At 46.2% G+C, this 19,490-nt stretch overlaps 1 protein-coding gene across 1 annotated transcript in view; it reads right to left on the bottom strand.

Moving 5' to 3' along the window:
* Positions 1-18,606, bottom strand: part of LOC144124252 (uncharacterized) — a 61,284-nt gene extending 42,678 nt beyond the window's left edge. Inside the window, exons 1-9 of the mRNA XM_077656894.1 lie at positions 18,487-18,606; positions 18,050-18,155; positions 15,964-16,060; positions 7,660-8,031; positions 6,570-6,673; positions 5,926-6,080; positions 3,226-3,394; positions 1,872-2,001; positions 1,144-1,277 (exon numbers count right to left, since the gene is read on the bottom strand). Of these exons, the coding sequence (XP_077513020.1) occupies positions 1,144-1,277; positions 1,872-2,001; positions 3,226-3,394; positions 5,926-6,080; positions 6,570-6,673; positions 7,660-8,013 (1,046 nt within the window). The 5' untranslated portion in view covers positions 8,014-8,031; positions 15,964-16,060; positions 18,050-18,155; positions 18,487-18,606. The remainder of the gene's footprint in view (positions 1-1,143; positions 1,278-1,871; positions 2,002-3,225; positions 3,395-5,925; positions 6,081-6,569; positions 6,674-7,659; positions 8,032-15,963; positions 16,061-18,049; positions 18,156-18,486) is intronic.
* Between the last annotated feature and the right edge of the window lie 884 nt (positions 18,607-19,490).

Below are 19,490 nucleotides of genomic sequence, written 5' to 3'. Positions count from 1 at the left end.
AAATTTACGGTTTAGTTATGCAGACAAGATGCAAATGAAAGATGTTTTATCTCTCCATGTTACTTGAGAATATTATGCAAAGACAGAAATCCTTGTGGAAAAAGCAATGATGTTGGTATGACTCGCTATATGCATTTATAATTTGCTTTCCGGATGGGGATGGCCGACAGTCCTGCCTGTTAAAGCTGTGGTTGTGAGGAGACCATCGCTCATCTTCTCTGTGAGTGCCCTGCATTTGCGAGTGCAAGACATACACTGTGTTGTGCCCTAGACCGCCTCGATCCTCGCCCATTAACAGAGCAAAAGATCCTCGGTCCGTGGCCACAGCAGTCGACTGCCCTCAAGGCATACAAGGCACTCTTTGCCTACTTGAGAGCGACTGGATTGAGTGACAGATTGTGACAGCGTTGTGCGTGTGTGTGTGTGTTATGCCTTTTTCCCCTTCTCTCTTCCTCCTTTTAGTCCCCTAATTCCTCTTCACCAGTGCAGGGTAGCCAACCGGAACCCCTTTCTGGTTAACATCCCTGCCTTTCCCTCCTCCTCTTTATCTATCTATCTATAATTTGGAACAAGATAAACGCCAAATACTTCAATTATCTTGACCACGAAGGGAGTTCTCCGGCCTCAGTCGTCTCAGTAACGAAAAGTACAACTCCAAATAACATTCGCGTGCTTAGAAACAGTGTCGAAAGGTTTCCCCAGAGAGAAGCTCGCAAATGCCGCTGTACCATCATGAGGTGTTATTTGATCTTGTGCGGTGCATTATTTATGCAGTTATGGTATGCTGCAGTGCAGAATACTGTATAGCATACCATAATCTTATGAACAATGCAGGGGGCATAAGCAGTTTGTTACATTTGTTTGAGGCACGGTATTTTTTCGTACGCACAGGTTACAGATCATCGCAAGAAAATATATCTTCGCTTACTAGTGAGCTAAAGTTTGTTGCATTCTGTTGCTTCGTGGGCGTTCATGGCGTATTTTTTTAAATGTTTAAACCATAACCCAAATTAAGGTCGATTGACTAGTTGCCGGAATTCTCGTACACTCCGTCGCAGTTATCATGGCAAAATTTGAAGCACGTTTGGCAGTCGGATACCATGCAGTCAAAAAAAGATTGAGGGAACAATTTTAACCACCTACCATGTAAGATATATGAGTATCGTGAGCTTTCTGATTCTTGGTGATTTTACGAGGAGCAACGTCGTCTGCAAGAAACTTGGCGTTTCTTTTCTAGTTGACGCTTCCGTGCCCGTCCCTTCACTTGTACTGTGTAGCTGCGTAAAAAGGACGACGATAAAGAAGCCAAAAGCGAACACTTTAAGTTCACGGAAACGGCGTTTCTAAGCGCAGCTTCAGTAAGCCGTTGATTTCACACTGTTGAGTGGAAATCCTTAAGCAATGCCTTAAGCCATTTATTTCATTCTCCATGTGCACTTGAGTCCTTTCAGGCGCCATTTATCATTTTGATTCAAATAAAACATTTTTTTTTTCGAAAGAGTACATCCAGACCTAAACAAAACTCATTTAGTTAGTTTTGTAATTAAACACAGCAATGTTTTGTTGTTGTTGTTTTTAAATTCATGTGCATGATATCATACAGATCTCTCAAAATAGTTGCGAACTAATGTCGTTCGTTCGTTCGTCCTTGTCTGTTTCGCGCGGTGAAGTCAACATGAACGGTCACCAATTTGCACAACCGAGAGTTCTGATCGAAGTAAGAATAACGACCTTGACAAAAACAAAACAAAAAAATGAGGTAAATATTTCAAGATAATTTTGCTCTGCACAGAACTCTTACATGATTTCTGCCACAATACAAAGACTTCAGTGCATCTAAATAACACAGTGATCTCGGCTGTTTTTCTTACCAGCAGTTTCTTGAGCGTTTCTCTTCGGACGGTCTTTCTGTTAATTCGCGAAATGCGCTCTAAAGAGGCAATCGCTTCTTCTTTCCTGCCGACGGACAAAAGCCACCGAGGAGACTCTGGTACCCAGATACTTCAAGAAAGACATGAAAAGCGGGAACAATAGCGATTAGGCATCGCACGGTACGAATGGCTACATAAGATGTCTCGAACATCCAGTCCTAATCATACCAGCAGTGGCAGCAGCGCGTTTTTTCTACAAATATATCGTTTATTCTGCAGACTTCGCGAGCAGTGTCAAAAATTCGCGTGAAAGTTCCCTTGCGCTTAATGTGCCAAAGAGAGTGGCTTGTACCACAGCGTTGTACCTGCAGTCTATAGTGGTCAGCGTGCGACGGGCATTCGCATCGCATTATACATGTATATATTTTTTTTTACACTCTAGCTCTCCGTATGCATTTGTGTTTCGCTTTCGCTTACCAAGAATATCCCACGTAAAGGATACTACGGTGTGTGGTATTTTTTCTTATTTTAGTTAAATTAAATTTCAAAAAATGTACAATGTCTGCGATGGGTACACAGTTATACCCCTGTCACACGGACGCTGCAAAGGTACTTTTAACTAATGTTCCATTACACTCCCAGAAGAGAATTACTTCAAGGGAGTTCGTCCGTGCTACACGGTCGCGGAATGAGCTTCGGAAGAAGTGTTCAGCGCCCTCATCGGTGAAAAGCTTTATTAAAATTGCAAACTTCGGTGCACATGAAAATACAACAGTGTCACATTTTTTCTTAGTAAACTATTTTTATAACCATATTATGCTGAAGCAACGTAATTTTAACTGTCCGTCACTACTCGCTACAAACAACAAACATGGCCGACATTGCGGCGTAGTTACCGTGGCGCTCGTATATTCGGAACGAGAGCATAGCGTGGTGAGACCGCCGCAATACAAATAATCTTATATTTTTTAACATGACTAATCTTACGAAGTGAATTTATGAACGTTTCTTTTCTCAATTTATTTTTTCTGCTAACTCGCTGGGAGACAGAGTACTCCCTTGAAGCCTCAAAGGACGAACTCGAGCTGCCTTGTTTCGAAGCTCCTTTGAGCTAGGTGCCCTTAGGCGCGTCCGTGTGGCAGCGCGCTTTCGCCCTTGAAGTAATGGAGCATTAGTTCAAAGTACCTTTACAGTGTCAGTGTGACAGGGGTATTACTCCACAACGTCCACCTGGACCCTTTCTTGTGATTTGTACGGTATCTGTTGACACTGTAGAGATGTACTGAGCGCGCACGATCAGTATGGAGCCTCAGTTCAGAATCAAGCAAGCTTGCTTTTATCACGCATAGCTCACCATATAATCGCAGCGAGTAGCAGGTCGATGACCGTGCCGGTGAGGAGCAAGGTCCTCCAGCTCTGCACCAGATACCCGTACCACGGCAGCGTAGCAGCGAGGCCCGACCAGCTCATTGCGAACATAAGCGTTATCAGCGAACGTCGGTGGGACACCGTGAACTCGATTGCTGAAAGAATGGCATGACGTTTTCTTTTTTCTTCGGAAGCGTAGTTGAGAGCATACAGGGTGGTGCAAGTGTTACACAGCGGAGGAGTACAAACTAACTAGACGATCTGATTTACTTGATCTCACAACACTAGGGTCTTGCCTTGTCTGCAACTGTGTGGAGATAGTGTTGGGAAAGCGCCAAACGAGACACGGGGCTATTAATTTATTTCGAGTCAAAGTGGGAAGCGAGGGTTGGGGGTGCATGGGATTTGTGGCAAGGATAAATTCGCTTCCTACAGCAATAAATCAATTGTTTGTTTATTTTGAACGCATATATGCCTTAGTAACCAGAAATTCTGGCAGCGCTTCTGTGCATTAGCCAACCGTCTCTTTAGTTGTAAGACGTTTCTTGCTTATTGGGAAAGAGAGATACAATATTATAATAGAAGTGCCAGCCTGGCCTCTGGTTAGACTAACACCGTACAGTAAATCAATAGAAACGCCACACAAATGCGCCCACTTGTTCCTTTATGAAAATTTTATGTTCTGCGATCATAAAGAAAGACTGAAAGAGAGTTCGTAACGTGTAACGAGCGCTACATGCCACTTTAAAGGCTAAGAACGGTCTTGCAAGTCGCAAGGTACAGCAGGGCCACAGACACAGTGCTGCCTACTGAGGAAGCCTGCTTGAAGTAAAGCTGCTGTATACGTTAATCACGTGGTCAGTGTCCTCATAGGCATACATCACATAGGACGAATAGGCGCTCCAGACAAAGAAAGACAGCTCTTGCCATAGCTCTTAGCACCTAGACACCAGAGGTGCCTACGAGTCATTGCGAGCGCGTGCGAAGTTAGGCGCGAGCTTCCGCAGTTGAAAAGCACAGAGAGAAAGTGGCTGTGGACAGAAGATCACTTTCGCACGTGGAGCGTGCGAAAGTAATCTTCTGTGCGCGTGTGTGATTTAATTCCTCTAAAATGAACTAATCACGCGCACAACCTGGACACATTTCTTATTGTGTAAATAGTCTGTACATATTACTTCTCCCCCTATGCTCTCTCCCTGTCCCCTCACCTCTTTCATTTCTCCATTCTGCCTGCTATTCTTTATTTCCGCTGCCCCAGCTCAGGTGCTTCAGTGTCGATGGCAGATGCCGGGGATAGCAAAAATCTTTTCCTTCCTTTTTACTATTATTTTAATAAACAACCACTACCACCACCACCACGTGGAGAGCCCTTCAAAATACTGGACAACAGCCCCCTTCCATTTGTATTCGCCCTTTAGTACTTGTGTAGGTGTTCTTCGTGAGGGTAGCTTTGTCATCATTTCAAGTGACCTTATTTGCAAACTGTGCTTGTGGCTATCTACGTTCTTAACACAATCAGGCAAGTAATCAAGTAAAACATTTATCCAATGTACGCTTTCTTTCCTTCGGTCGTGCCTGGCGCAACTGGCATGCGTTTTAGCTCATTACTGTGTCCACTTGCCAGGGACAAGTGGGCATAATTAGAGTTACCCGCAAATTAGTTAATATGATTTTCATGACCGTCGGGCCATTGGGCGTCGCGGCTGTTAGAGAGTGTAGAGCTTGATTCACAAAATTTCTGGTACGAGAGGGTGGCCTGTGACAGGCGGGCGTCTGGTTGTCCCTTTTGTTCGGTATCGTGAATTGCTACTGGCTGGCTGATGGCCAGTCGCGGCCTAGAAATATAGGTACAACTTTTCGAATGCAGCCCGAAAACAAGCTATGCGAATCCCGCTGACGCACGTGCTTCACGTGTGTGCCAGCTGCGTAAAAGAACGAGAGAAATAACTTTCGTAATATCGCACCTCTCACCGAGTCACAAATAATCAAAAACCTCACTTTTCTCCTCAGAAGGTAAGTCACTTCATGCTCACTTTCGGGTCTGTTTTCAGAGCACGAGCGGAAAGTGCTTACTGTTTTTCTATCTCAACCAGCTGGTGATGAATGCAGGAATATCGTGAAGCAAATGTCTTTCCTAGGTTCCTTTTAATAAGGTGATAGCCTTTAATGGCACATGCTCGCGGTGACTGTCCGTCCGTTACGTCACCACCTAGGGCACGTGACCTTGTGATGTCACGTGATCCTAAGGTCACGTGAGCTTAATATCAACGAAAGATCTATAATTTGGGTAAAAATTGCTCAAAAACGAGGAACCGTGGATGATGACGTCACATAAGACGAAAGGACGTCGAAGCAGTGTGATCCGCCGCCAACCGGATCACACTGCTTATTCTCCTCTGTCGTGAAATGAATTCAAACGCGGCAAATTCAAATCAGTGCAGAGTCGCAAACGGCTTTCACCTTCCAGCAGTTAAGAGGTATCTAAGTGCCTCCAACGAATATTTTTTTCTTTCGCCAAACAAAAAACTGGCTACAGGCAATCTCTTATTTACTCCAGCTTTACTAACTAGACCTGCTTCCTCCTTCACCGAGGGCACTGATGGCAATATGAACTCGAAGTGTTCTTGCGCGTGGCTAAATGAATGAACAGTGCTGCAAAGCATAAAGCAAGTATGTGATTTCAAACCTGTGACGAATACTGCGCTGCAGACGGTGTTCGCTCCCAGGCCAGTTATAAAACGCAGCGTTGTGAATCCCGTGAAGCTGTAAAAGAGGCCACTGAATGCGTTGCCGCTTCCGCCGAGGGCAAGCAAGATCAGGATGGTTCTTTTCCTTCCTATCCTGCGAGAGACAACGCCTTATAGGAAGCTTCATTCTTAAATCTATTTGTGCACTAAAGGCACTATAAGCTCCAATGTAAACCAAGTATAACTAACTGTGCATTAGTTTTCGCTCATATCAAATATGCTCGTGGCGTTAAAATAAGGTATTATAGAAAGTGAAATGCACTTGTTCCATCTGTAGGAATCATGGCGTTCCTTGAGGCGAGCACGTTCAATTCTTCAGTCTCATAATATCTCCGAAACAACAAACTCCAAGCATCTGAAATCAAGATTATGATGGTGGTGGATTTTAATTCTTTGACCGAAAAGCCATATGGCACAAGATTTTTTACTCTACACAAGGTAGGGCCAAATACCCATTTTTCAAGCATTTTCCCCCTAATAATCCGAGCACGAATATACGCGCATGAACAGCAGGCTAATTGTTACGCTTGGATCACAACAAAACTAATTCTTTCGGCAAGAATGAAGGCTAAAACTGGCTCACCTGTCTGCCAGAAATCCGGAGATGAGGTATCCCGTCATCGATCCTGCCCAGTAGGCCGTATGTGTTGCATACATTTTCCAATTGTCTCCGCACACCCACTCGTTCTGTAATGTAGGTGGCGGGGGTGAAAACATTTGTTATGCAGTCATACGTAAGGAGAGGTTTTGTGGATCGTGACCTGAAGGGTCACGCCCTCACAACCTCTAGGTGGAATTCCTAGTCAAGCACCCCGCTGGCGGTTGCCGCAGCCCGGGCGCGCTGCGTTAAGGCCCTTTTTGCGTCGAGGGTGCAGGGGTTTTGCGGAGGGTGCAGAAAGGGTCGTCTCCCAGTCCTGTCGGGTGGAGTTGGGGATAGGGGGTAGGGATGCGTTCTTCTGGCAGGCCCACACGAGTTGGTCGGTGTCGGACACCTCCCCACAGTGCGAGCACCGCCCGTCGAATTGGGGATCGAAATGCTTTAGGGTTGCCGGGCGCAACATTGCATTAGTGAGTAGTCGCATGAGTACCCACTCGCAGGCCTTCACCAGCCCTTGGAACGGGGTGGGAAGAGTTTGGTGCGTGGATCTGTAATATTCGTTTGTTTCTTTATAGGTGTAAGCCAGATTGAAATCGGAGTCCTGATCCGCGTCAGGTCCCACGGGAAATGCCCGGAGAGAGAGCGCGCGGGCGGCGGCGTCGGCTGCCTCGTTTCGGTGGAGGCCTTCGTAACATCGAGCCCAGACGAGAGATAAGTACGCGGTACCCAAGCCTCGGCTGCAATTTTGATAGATACGATAAGCTAGGGGAATAGTCCATCCTTGCTCGACGTTCCGGCAAGCCCCTCGTGATTCGGTGATTATGTATTTGGAGCAGAAATCGGAGGCTGCTACGGCGATGGCAACCCCCTCTGAGTGGATTAATTTTTTAGAGAAAATTTTACTCCTCAAAAGCGACAAGAAAACATACGCGACATTCTTAGAGTTGCAGCAGAAAGCAAATAGCAACTTAAATGGCTGTCAATATGACTAAAACAAAAGTTAGAACAGCTGCGCGAAATCGGCGCCAAGCTCCCTTTCTGTCGACAGCGCATGCACTATATTATAGAAACTTACCTCCATTGTCACCGACGTGAAGAACTCGGCGCTGTCATACCTCCATCCCGTCGGACAGGTGGCGCTTGTGTACTGACGGGTGGTCGCGTTCGAGTAACCGTTTTCTGCAGCGCCCGACTCTTCGTTGATGAACTGACAGCGACCCCTGGGCAGTGACGTCATGTCCAGCAGTTCGCCGCCGACGGTAGCCCCTTTGGTGAAGCACCATTGGCTGGGTGGCGCGACGAGCACCAGCACGTGACCGATATAGCATATCACAGTGTGCCACGTGCCCAGCACCACGGCTGCGGCCACGACGGTTTTGCTGAAAAGTCCGAAACCGCCGATCTCCTTCAGCACCCGCTCGAACTCCATGGTTGCCGGCGAGGCGCGCTGTTGGAAATATTTGTGACCCAGTTAGAACGACACTGCCAAACGTGTGCGTATCGCGTCTCAAGGACGAACAACCTTGAGAAGATATGTACGCTGCAGATATGGCTACTAGCCAAACGCGAGCTGCCGCGCGAAGAGGATCTAGTAGCATACATGTAACTCCTAAGTTGTCGAGGGTAGGGACGGTTGTTGTCCTCACCCTAGAAATATCTGGAGCTCTTGCATCGCGAAACGAGCCCAAGTGACTTAAAAGAGAACGTAGTGGCCTGTATATCTTTTAACAGGTACAGTAGGTCTCTACTGTACAGAACACATACATAGAGGCCAAAATATATTCATAGGGCCAGCCATTACTTAAGACCGTAGACCCTTCATGCGTCTTAATTACAGAACGTAACTTTCCGGTACCAACTGAGAGATATAGCTGAAGGTCTTCATCTCAGTTTTTTTTTTTTTCAGTTAAAACAGGAAGCCTCGACGGTATTTTCATTTTCTATAGTGTTGTATTTCCCTGCTGTCCAATCTGCGTGTATGTCACCGATTAGAGCAGAAAGTTAAGTTCGGCGAGTTGGTTAATATGCATAGTGGAAAAGAGCGCGAAGACGAAGATAGGACGAAGAGCACAAGGATCAGCGCTAACTCTCAACTGAAAACTTGGCGCTCGACTGCGGACGCGAGAGACGCGGGTTCGATCCCGGCCACCGCGGTCGAATTTCGATGGAGGCGAAATTCTAAAGGCCCGTGTACTGTGCGATGTCAGTGCACGTTAAAGAACCCTAGGTGGTCTAAATTTGTGGAGCCCTTCACTACGCAGTCCCACATAGCCTGAGTCACTTTGGGACGTTAAACCCCATAAACCATAAAGCATCAACTGAAAGCTTATTCCTAAACGTACAGGTATTAATAGAATCCTAGAAAATAATTAACAGATAAAAAAGAATAGCACAGCAGCAATCGTACGTCAACAGAAAGATTCGGCATCCAGCGGAAGTCAGAAAGAATGGAACGTAACACAGCTCAGTTAATTCACTGATAACCCAATGCAGGCTCTAAAAACTTAAATTCTCTATCAGTCAACGTCGCCGAAAGCTGACTGATGCAGATTTCCCGGCAAATGCGTATGTGCAAGGCTTCCATCAGTTCACTAATTGCTCTCGGTGCCTGAAAAGATTCTTCACTTTTGCAAATAAAGCTGCGCATTTTTTTCTTTGTACCATTCGTCCCGCACGTGCGGCAATCTTCGGCAGATTATTAAGGGATTCCCCGTGTTTAGCAACCTGCTCTTTTCCCCAAACCTCTCGTTTATACCCGGTTTGTCTGATTTACGTAGCACCACATTACAACGGCAACATGTAGGCGGCCCGGCGCCACAAGTGACTACCGGGGTTTTGTTCTTAATGCTGCACCCGTTTTTTTTTTTCTTCTTTTTCCCGCCTTCATCCTGCTGGCTACGCACAGTAGAACATATGTTGGCCAATTTTGAGGGAGCAGAAAAGACCACTGGGACGTTACATCGTCCTCGTGGTTCTTGATCCTGTCGTCGTCTTCACGCGTATTTTCCACCACGTGGTATGTCACTGAGCAGTCAAGCATGGGCAATATACGACGCAGTAGTAGTTGCCACCGTGCTGTTTTTTTTCTTTATTTTTGTTTAACTCTGCTGTAAGTTGTTAATAAAATTCGCTATTTTCTTTAAAATACGTCTTCCTACACTTTAAAACTTATGTCACCTCTCTGCTTTTGATCCACCAATCCTCCAATCGCTTTTTGCTAATTTCAACCGCAGATTTATTTACATGACTATTGTTATCTCTAAACCCTAAGGCCTCAGGAAGAGTGACTGTGCCTGCATCGACATCGGGATGGATACCATCACATTTTATAATGAGGTGTTCTATTGTTTCTACAGATTTACCACACAGAGCACATGTGTCATCTTCTTCGTTAAATTTCTTTTTGTAGCTGCGCGTTCTAAGACACCCTGACATAGCTTCAAAGAGGAGGGCACTGCCTCTTGAGTTATCATAAAACGTTTCCTTCCTGATCTGCCTTTTCGAGCATCGATATAGTTCTACACTATGCTTCTTTTCTATTGAATCTATCCAATTTTTACCTTCGACGTTTTTAACCTGTCGTTTAATGCTCTTTCTTTCTCCTTCCTCGTCTCTGGCAAACTTATTGGCCAGCTTTCTAGTTCGTTTCCGCCACTGTGTGTCATCGCTCTTTCTGTGCAGGTATTTAAATACCTTAGCTGCCCACCTGTTATCGTCCAATTCCCTCAGGCGTTCTTCGTATAGTAATTTACTCTGAGCTTCCCGTGCTTCAAACGTTGTCCAGCCCATATCCCCCTGTACTGCCTCGTTTGTGATTTTCCCGTGGGCACCTAGTGCTAATCTTCTAACAGTTCTCTGATTTACTTCTAATCGCGGCTGAAATTCAGCCCTTAAGCATAGAAACGCATTCCCAAAAGTAGGCCGCGGCACCATTATTCCTTTCCAAATACCTCTGAAGACTTCATACCTGTTGTGCCCCCACAATGCCCTATGTTTCATTATCCCGGCATGTCTTCGCCCTTTTGCTATGAGAGACTGTTCGTGCTTTTCCGTGTATATATGCCCTTTGTTTACCCACACCCCGAGATATTTGTATTCGGCCACTCGGGATATTTCATGGCCTTGTATGCGCTGCGCCATCTATTGGCGCTCCAAAAAACTAGGCCCGCCATGTTGGTTCGGTCCATCGTTGGGTAAAGACGGCTGCGCTTCGCGTGAAAAGTTAATTACCGATGCAGTGTTGCGATAAGCCATGTACTCTGCCAGAATACTACTTACTTACAGAATACTTACAGAATACAAATTACTTTTAAGAGCGTGAGCTCTTACTGCTTACGTTTGTCAAGGACGCGTCTGTCTGCAATTAAGGTCAAATTGACCGAGACAGTGACCACGTGACCACACTACATCACATATTTTTGGCGCCTCTAACGAAGCTCTCTTGACCGTGCAGTTGTCGCAAGGTTCTACACACTGTAATAATCAAGTGTGCGATCGCGCCTGCGTATGATGTGCGTAAATGCGCCACTTTGATTTAATACAAGTTACGTGCAAGAACTAGTGTGCGAATATTTTATTTTTTCAAGCTTCGCACAATCGATATTCACGCGATGCAAGCTTGCTCAAAAAATTGTTTATGTAGCTACTTTTTGTTACGGAGAGGTACATTTCAAAGTTACCGACAGTGTGCTGAAAGCGCTTCAGTACATAAGATTTGATTATCGTTGTAACAAGCACCAATAGATTGCTCCGCGACACATTCATTCCGTCTTCGTCCAGCTTTGGGAGCCAGCCATTAAGCGTGGGAATCCACCAATGCATGCGAACTTCACACCTGCACACACAGCTTGATCATCGTATCAAACACAAGCAACAAGTGTTCGGGGCTCCTTTTCTTGCCAAGCCAGCATTTTGTGGCAGCAGGGACTGTCACTACAATACCGCAAGTGGAGCAGTCACCATCTCGGAATATGAAAGAGTGGCGGGAAGTCCTACAGGCAGAAAAATCCTAGCTAGGCTAATCACTAAGTGAAGGACAGCATAATAATAATAATTCGTTTTCGGGGGAAGGAAATGGCGCAGTATCTGTCTGATACATCGTTGGACACCTGAACCGCGCCGTAAGGGAAGGGATAAAGGAGGGAGTGAAAGAAGAAAGGTAGAAAGAGGTGCCGTAGTGGAGGGCTCGGGAATAATTTCGACCACCTGAGGATCTTTAACGTGCACTGACATCGCACAGCACACGGGCGCCTTAGCGTTTTTCCTCCATAAAAACGCAGCCGCCGCGGTCGGGTTCGAACCCGGGAACTCCGGATCAGTAGTCGAGCGCCCTAACCACTGAGCCACCGCGGCGGGTAAAAAGTCGTTCTGCCGCGAAGAGTGTGGAACCGACTGTACCTAAAAATACGCACCCCATCCATCGCAAGCAAATTTTGAAGAAAAAAAAAAGCGGATTTGCTGGTGACGTCTTAAATATACGCCTCCTTTCTTCTCGTAAATATCAACTGCTAGCAGTGCAATATCTACTCCGCAAGGGTCTGCAAGAGTGGAAACCAGACATGCAGAAGGGAGGCTGCACGCCTTCTTTTAACATTTCTGCAGAACACGGATCTTGCTTTTAAATGGTGGCAGCAGGAACGGACTATGGCCTACTGTGATTGAATGTGTGCGTAGATGGTGTCTTCCGGAGTGGACTACTTTACACTGTGAGTGAATGTGTGTATGGAGTGTGGCACTACAATGGCCTATGTTCTACTGTGACTGAATATGTGCATAGATGGTGACTTCTGGAGTGGACTGTGATGTGAACTGTGTGGATTGATTGTGTGCATAGATGGTGACTGCGGGAGAGAATGTGTGCTATTATAAGAGACTGTGCGCTTAGCGGGGTAGATGCGACATTGTTAATATCGAATGGACGCTGCGGTGGAGCAATTGCCGGCAGAGAAAGCAAGGCTAGCCCCACCTGTAACATTCAACACCTCAACTCAACTCAACTCAACTCCGCAAGGGTCTTCCGCGTGACTAGAAGCGATCGTAAATCAAACACTTAAATGTGCGCCTGGCTGTGTAACGGTGACATTGAAAAACACAAATGTGCATCGCATATTAAAGTTAAAGGGATGGCATTACGCAACTGGTCGGGGGTTCTGTATGATTATGATATAGTGCACGCAGCTGCTTATGCCAGAGTTGCGAAAGTTTGCACTGTGTGCGAAGCTCCTCCATGCCAACGCATGTGCGCACACGCGCGAAATGGTTTACGGGTGTTTAACGTGCCAAAGCGACTCAGGCTATGAGGGACGCCGTAGTGAAGGGCTCCGGAAAATTTCGACCACGTGGGGTTCTTTAGCGTGCACTGGCACAGTACATCGCACAGTACACGGGCCTCGAGAATTTCGCCACCATCGAAATTCGACCTCCGCGGCCGGGATCGAAACCGCGTCTTTCTGGTCAGCAGCCGAGCACCATAACCACTGAGCCACCACGGCGGCGTACCGCAGAAAATATCCGCTCACTACCCTACCAGGCGAATTTTTGTCGACTTGAAAGTGAAACAGCCATCATAACGCGCGATGCTCGAACCGATGGCTCAGTACGAGCATTAAAACGACAATGGTATCCAAATTGGACTTTCCGACGCACTTCCCAGAGCAGATTCTTGCATATTCAGCACCAACCTTCGAGCGATGGTGAAGACGCAGTATAAGCGTGCCGGCGCTGGCTAAACGGCAGAAGCTCACCCACATGTTATAAGAGATGAGCACTATACAAGTAGCTCCACGGCTGAAGCTTGGCCTTTCAAATTCTGCACGCGAGGTTCATAGCCAGATTCACCAGTATCAAGCCAGCACGCATTGTAAACGACTCATCTGCTCGACCGTGACATGATGGCGACCAGAAGCTGCGGGCGTGGTGTTGCCAGACCACCAGACACTTTCGCATATTGTCTATTCGTTTAGGATTGTGGCTAGAACGGCGATGTGGGTGAATATCGCCTTTGCGACATCTGTGAATGCAGACCAAGGCGCTTTGAGCTAGTACTGTTTGTGAGATTGCACGTTAGGCCGCAAAATAAAAATCAGTGTAATGTCCATATTAACCTTCTGCTAAACAGTGCTATTTCCCGTGTAATGTTTGACGGTTTTCTGATTTTATTCTGAACTCCGCGCAGCAACTGAGCAGCACGCTGCTGAAGATCCTAGTGTGAGTCAGTGGCGTGCACAGTTGCCTGCAAGATGTCACTGAACAGTTATGCGTCGGCTTCACAAACAACTTTTCACCGCACCAAGCAGCTTTAGACTTACGCTTAGGCTGCGATCTTGATCGGATTCTTCCGCTCGTCCTTGTTTTGACTCTCGCCCATTTGTCTCTGTTGCCTCTGAAACAAGCTACAGGCGTGGTCAGTAAAACCAAGCGCGAATCTTCAACTTTTCCTGGATCTGTAAGACCTGAGTCGATCCACACATTGGAGTCCATGTGTTGCATAATGCCCTCTATACCTCGACTTTCGACAATTGTGGCGATACAGGGACCGAATTTGTTTTTAGAAAACTTGTTTTTCTGGCACCTTAATTTTTCTGGCACCTTAAAGCTCATTCCTTTTCCTCAACCATGTCGCCCGATGATCAGCAAGACATACAGATTTTAGAGAAGCTTCACACCATACCTTCTTTTACTCTAGTGAATAGCTTTGAACTGCTCAGCTCTCTGCATTAGTCTTGAATCGATGCCTTCTCATTACTGAAGCTGTGTGCACGAGCGCGATTACTTTTTGACTGAACCGTGTGTTTATGACAAGAAGCGTGTTTTCAGCTGCATGATCTCGGGGATATTATCAAGGCAGGCTAGGTTACTGGTTCTATGAAAGGGCCAATTTGACCCAAGTGTTTTGTTGTTTTTTTCTGCAGTTATTCATATGACTTCCTAACACAGCTCACTGGCAACAAATGAAGTTTTGATAACTTTTATGGTGCTCCTTGCTCTTCCAGAAACTCAAAATCCACAACGGCTCGCACATATATAGTTTTGCCTAGAGCTATTTTCACATGTCAACAAATCTCCTGGTCCAAGCAGAACTAATGCGTGCCTGACTGAGTTAAGCCTTAGCGTAGACAGCTCAGACACGTCTCAGCTTTTGCTCTGGAAGCGGTGAACGTTAATGAAGAAACTGGCGTTCAACGCACGGGCACTAACTGCTGAGTTGAAAGAAGGCTGGTCGTGTCAGTGGGCTCGAAAGAAAGCGCGTTTGAGCTAATACGTTATCCCGGTGAGCCTGTGCAATGTGGCAAACCTTTGACAATTGCATGTTTTGGGAAGTTATTTGCTTTTCCGGCGAAACCTCTATTAACGCACTATTTCGTCGCGGATCATGCAAATATAGGCGCTGTGACATTTTAGCAAAATTTGGAGGTGCGATAAAGCGTTTTGTGTTGCGCTGGTCGAGCAGTTGTGTCGGAAAAAGGCCTTGGTGATGAAAACCCAATATATTCTTGAACAAAGGGCATTGACGTGACACGAAACAGGTAAAATCCAAACCCTGGCAAAAGCACCGAGCACGCGTGACGAATACAGAGGTCAGTGACAGCAAACCGCTTTTCCTGGGCGCCAAATGCAGGTGCAGCAAAAGTCATGTCCTAAGCATACAGGATGCATTTTTTTTGTTTCTGAAATGTACGCAGTAATGGAACCAAACAGCAGTCTTTAGAAAAACAGCGCACCGTCAAGTTTGCTGTAGTGTTTTAGGTGTTTGTTTTTTCTTCTGTGTAGAGCGTTTAAACCCATGAATTACGACATACGGCTTCCGTATGCGGCGCGGATAGTTCAATATACTTCTTTCGGCTTCCCAACCATGCAGACGTGTGACACCTACTTTGTTCGAAAATGACAAGAATTGAAGCTCTAGAGTGGATATTTTCCTCCTTTCATTAATACAGGCTAATAAGTTTATGGTTTATGGGGTTTAATGTCCCAAAACGCTCAGGCTACGAGGGACGCCGCAAATAAGTTTATCCTGAAATAAAAACAATACAGTTTACGAGTAGCCTTTTTTTTCCCTCTTCCTTCAACAAGACGTACTAACTCTGTTGTGGATTCCGCGAAAGGGGTGCTGTTTTTCAACAGTGAAATAGTAATTAGCAAGGCACGAATTATTTTTATTAGCAATCTCTCCTCAACACGTGGAATATTAGAAAACAATGAAACATTCCGAACCCTTTGAACGCATGCACTCGCTTTTCCGAAAAAAATTGACTGAGCGGGGAATCGACAAGAATTAAAAGGTGCTCGATTTTACCTCAAAGAAGTACAGCTCTCACAAATACGACTTCCCATGCCGAGGGAGTAAACCGGGAAAAAGATTGAACAAAGACCAACTCACCTTCCGACCTTCACGCGACTCTTTTCTTTCTCTTTGTTTTCCTTTCCGTTCTTCTCAAAGTCTCCGACCTGGCACCAGCTGCTGCTTGTGAATGCCTCTGCTCGGCTGGCAGGAAAACAGGCTCAGCAACTTTTGACGACGTCACAACATCGGTTAACGCTCGCCCACTCCTCGGTTTCTCCTCTTGCAAGCAATCCGGCCTCTCTCATTCCCGCTGGTGTTGCTAAGCTGGTTTAAATACGCAACTACGGCGTGCGCTCTACCTAGGTTGAACCACGCATTCGTCACTGAAACGGACCCATGTTTCCATCCGGATGGACTATGCACTCGCCCTGGAATTACAGAGCGTATTCCTCGTCGACGAGAGAGGCACACAGACTGAGAAGTTGAGTCCAGCTGGCAGAGAGGAGTTCCTTTAGCTGGCACGAAACCGAGGCTTGTTTGAATGAGGGAAGGATAGGAACCGGGGGGGGGGGGGGGGGGGGGACGCAAGAGCAGGCAGAAATTTGAAGCGAGGCTTTAAAGGACGCTTCAGTTACTGGACGGAGCCGTGCCCTCACAGGGCGTTAGGACTGCGAAGGCCTCTAGTAAAGCAAAAATTCAGATGTCAAAACAAATGGCTGAAAGAACGCAGCCTAATCGACGCAGTCCACTGACGCCATAGGCGTCTTATTCTATGTGACCGTTGCTGAGTGAAATGAGTGGCGAAGGGCCCGCCGAGTGTTGAAAGGGGCCAGGGAACGGGAATGCCCCGTGCTGCATCGAGGCTAAAGGGCTGTGACGTCTGCGGGTGGTGAGTTTATTGGCATCAATTGAAATTAATGGCCACTATGCAGCGCTGCAAACGCTTAGCGACGAAAATGAGAAATAATGAATAAAAGGTCGCGCGCGCTCAACGCCAAGCTCGCGCTGAGATGGGGGCGTGCACAAAAAAAAAGAAAAGGCGACGGGATCGGCGGGGTGTTTTCAGTATTAAGTTATGAAATAATGCTGAATATGTTAATAAGGTTTCTAAAAACGCGGTACGGGCAAGAAATTGAAATAATTATTTCAATTGTTTTAATTCTTTCTATCCTCTCTTCCTGTCCCCTCACCTCTTTCATTTCATTTCTCCATTCTGCCTGCTATCCTTTATTTCCGATGCCCCAGCTCAGGTGCTTCATTATCGATGGCAGATGCCGGGGCTAGCTAAAATCTTTTCCTTCCTTTTTACTATTATTTTTAATAAAACCATTACCACCACCACCACGCTAGCACGGCTGTTTATAATTTATGAAGACAAGTTTACAACCTGTGCGATCACTTGCAAGCGTACACAGCTACACACGCTTGCCCACGTTGATTCCCCCTCTTATTGCAGCCTCTAGAAGAATGCGCGAAGAATAAAGCGGGTTATGTTAATTTTCTTACTTTTCCACCCTTCGCAAGAACTCGCTCAGCATTGTGCACGTGCACTTTGCATCTAAACACGTTTGAAATGAACGTGATAAAGAACGTGAGAACTTTTATTCGGTGGTGATAACGATCCCCCACAACGCCACGTTGCATGTACCAGCGACTTGTGTAGTAATTTATGATTTCTGCTTTCATGGTCATAATATAAAAAGAAAACAATGCGAGGACGAGCGGCTTGTTGCGTGCAGTTATGAGGCGCGCACCAAAGTAATGTGCTGCTATGGTGCGCAGAAAGAGAAGTTGCTAGAACATAAGATAACTGTTTGTTTATTTCATCCCGATAACGCTTGATCTAAATAGGTGCTATGCATTTGACGTTGTAGGCATGTAAATGGTAAGCATAAATTACCTCTACAAGGCTTTTTCATGTGCTTTTCCTTAATAGGTTTTATTTGGCTTAATATTAACTTTAATTACTTTTTAACAAAGCTGATCTATGTGATTTCGTTCAAAGCTTCGCTTTACAGGACGGTGTATCAATTCTGATATTCCTGCCACGCAACTAGTTTTCTGACAAAAGGCCCCAACCACACACTTGTAATTCGACTGTGTTCACAACTGTTCTCTGCAATGCGTACTTACCTTTCCTACTGTCACCTCTCTCTGGGAAATGTGTGGCAACCGAGCTCACCGTAAGTTTGATCCCAGGGAATGCCAAATGCGCTTGTCATAACTTGTCATAGCTTGTCATAGAGGTCACGCCTGATCAGCCGCTGATCGAAGGCGCGTAGCGCACACTGCACATTAGACAACAGAACAATTTACTCTTAAGCTGCAACAAAGCTCTACCACGAAGAGAGCTTCTTATTAACAACGTGATTACCAAAAGGCAAGTCACTGAAGCGTACATGACTGAAGAATTACAAAGTTACATACATAAGACCAAAGAGGGGGTACCCTAGAATTAACACAAGTATAATACCGGCGTAATCAACAAAAAAAGGTGCATAAATGTAAACAGTGGTACGCTATTGAACGAGGGACCACAAAAGTACAATACGGGACACAGAGATCTAGCTACATGGACAACGAAGGAGTTCGAGAGGGCGGGGAGAAACGGTGGCTTGCCTGCGGAGGGCGGGCTAGGTCCAGTTGCAAGAAACGCCGCCGGCCAGACGGGCTGCTCGCTGTGGGGCCGATGGGGTGTCGCGAATGCGGATAAGCTTGAGCCGCGCATCTCTGAAGCCGTCGTCATTGCACTCGACGCATCGTACTCCGACCGGAGGATTCCTTTCCGGCCACATCCCTGCGTGACTCACACGCGTCGCACGCACCGACATCCCCCAAGCAATCTGCCCGACTCGTGTTTCTCTCTCCGCCGCGTCGTTGTTCTAAACAGAGGCGATCTAAGGAACGGCGCGCGAACGTTCAAGCTATATATCTAATGGAAAGGGAAGAGATATAGAGCGATGGAGACGGGACAGCGGGAGACACGGGCGGATGCAGCCCTTACGAAAATGGTCTGTAGACAGTCTACACACTTCTTATAGACTCTATTGCCTTCCTGTAGATATTTCTTTTTGTCTATTCATAGTCTATAGACTCTATATATACAAAAGTCTACTAAACGTGCATGGCCATAATATAGACTGCGTATAAGATTTGTATTGCCTATAGAATGTTCTCTAGGGTTTGTTTATAGAGATCTAGTCTACAAACATTATAGGCAGAAGTCTGCGGACAGTCTATAGACTCCCTAAAGAAATTTTTGTAAGGGAGGCTTTCAACTGAGCATTTATTTCGTAAAGCGACTGGCGAGAATGAGAATGACGGCAAAGAACATGAGCGCGCAGGAGGTTAGAACAAAAACGAAAGAACGGCAATAAATACAAGACAGAACAAACAACGAAAGTGTGGGACGAAAGCCCACATGAGTGGTACTTCTCAAAAGGTCAGTAGCTAGAAATGTCCCCTGAACAAAGCAACGTCGGGAAATATCTGAGGCACGAGAGCGAAAACCACCTGTGAGCCAAGTGGAGTGAAGGTGCAAATAAACGCGTGCCTAGCAGCGCGCTATTAGAGTCGGAAAGCGGAGGTGCGACAAAAGAACAATAATAATTGGTTTTGGGGGA

Source organism: Amblyomma americanum, chromosome 3, assembly GCF_052857255.1.
Source record: "Amblyomma americanum isolate KBUSLIRL-KWMA chromosome 3, ASM5285725v1, whole genome shotgun sequence".
NCBI classification, from domain to species: domain Eukaryota; kingdom Metazoa; phylum Arthropoda; class Arachnida; order Ixodida; family Ixodidae; genus Amblyomma; species Amblyomma americanum.
This window is presented reverse-complemented; position numbering and strand designations above follow the sequence as displayed.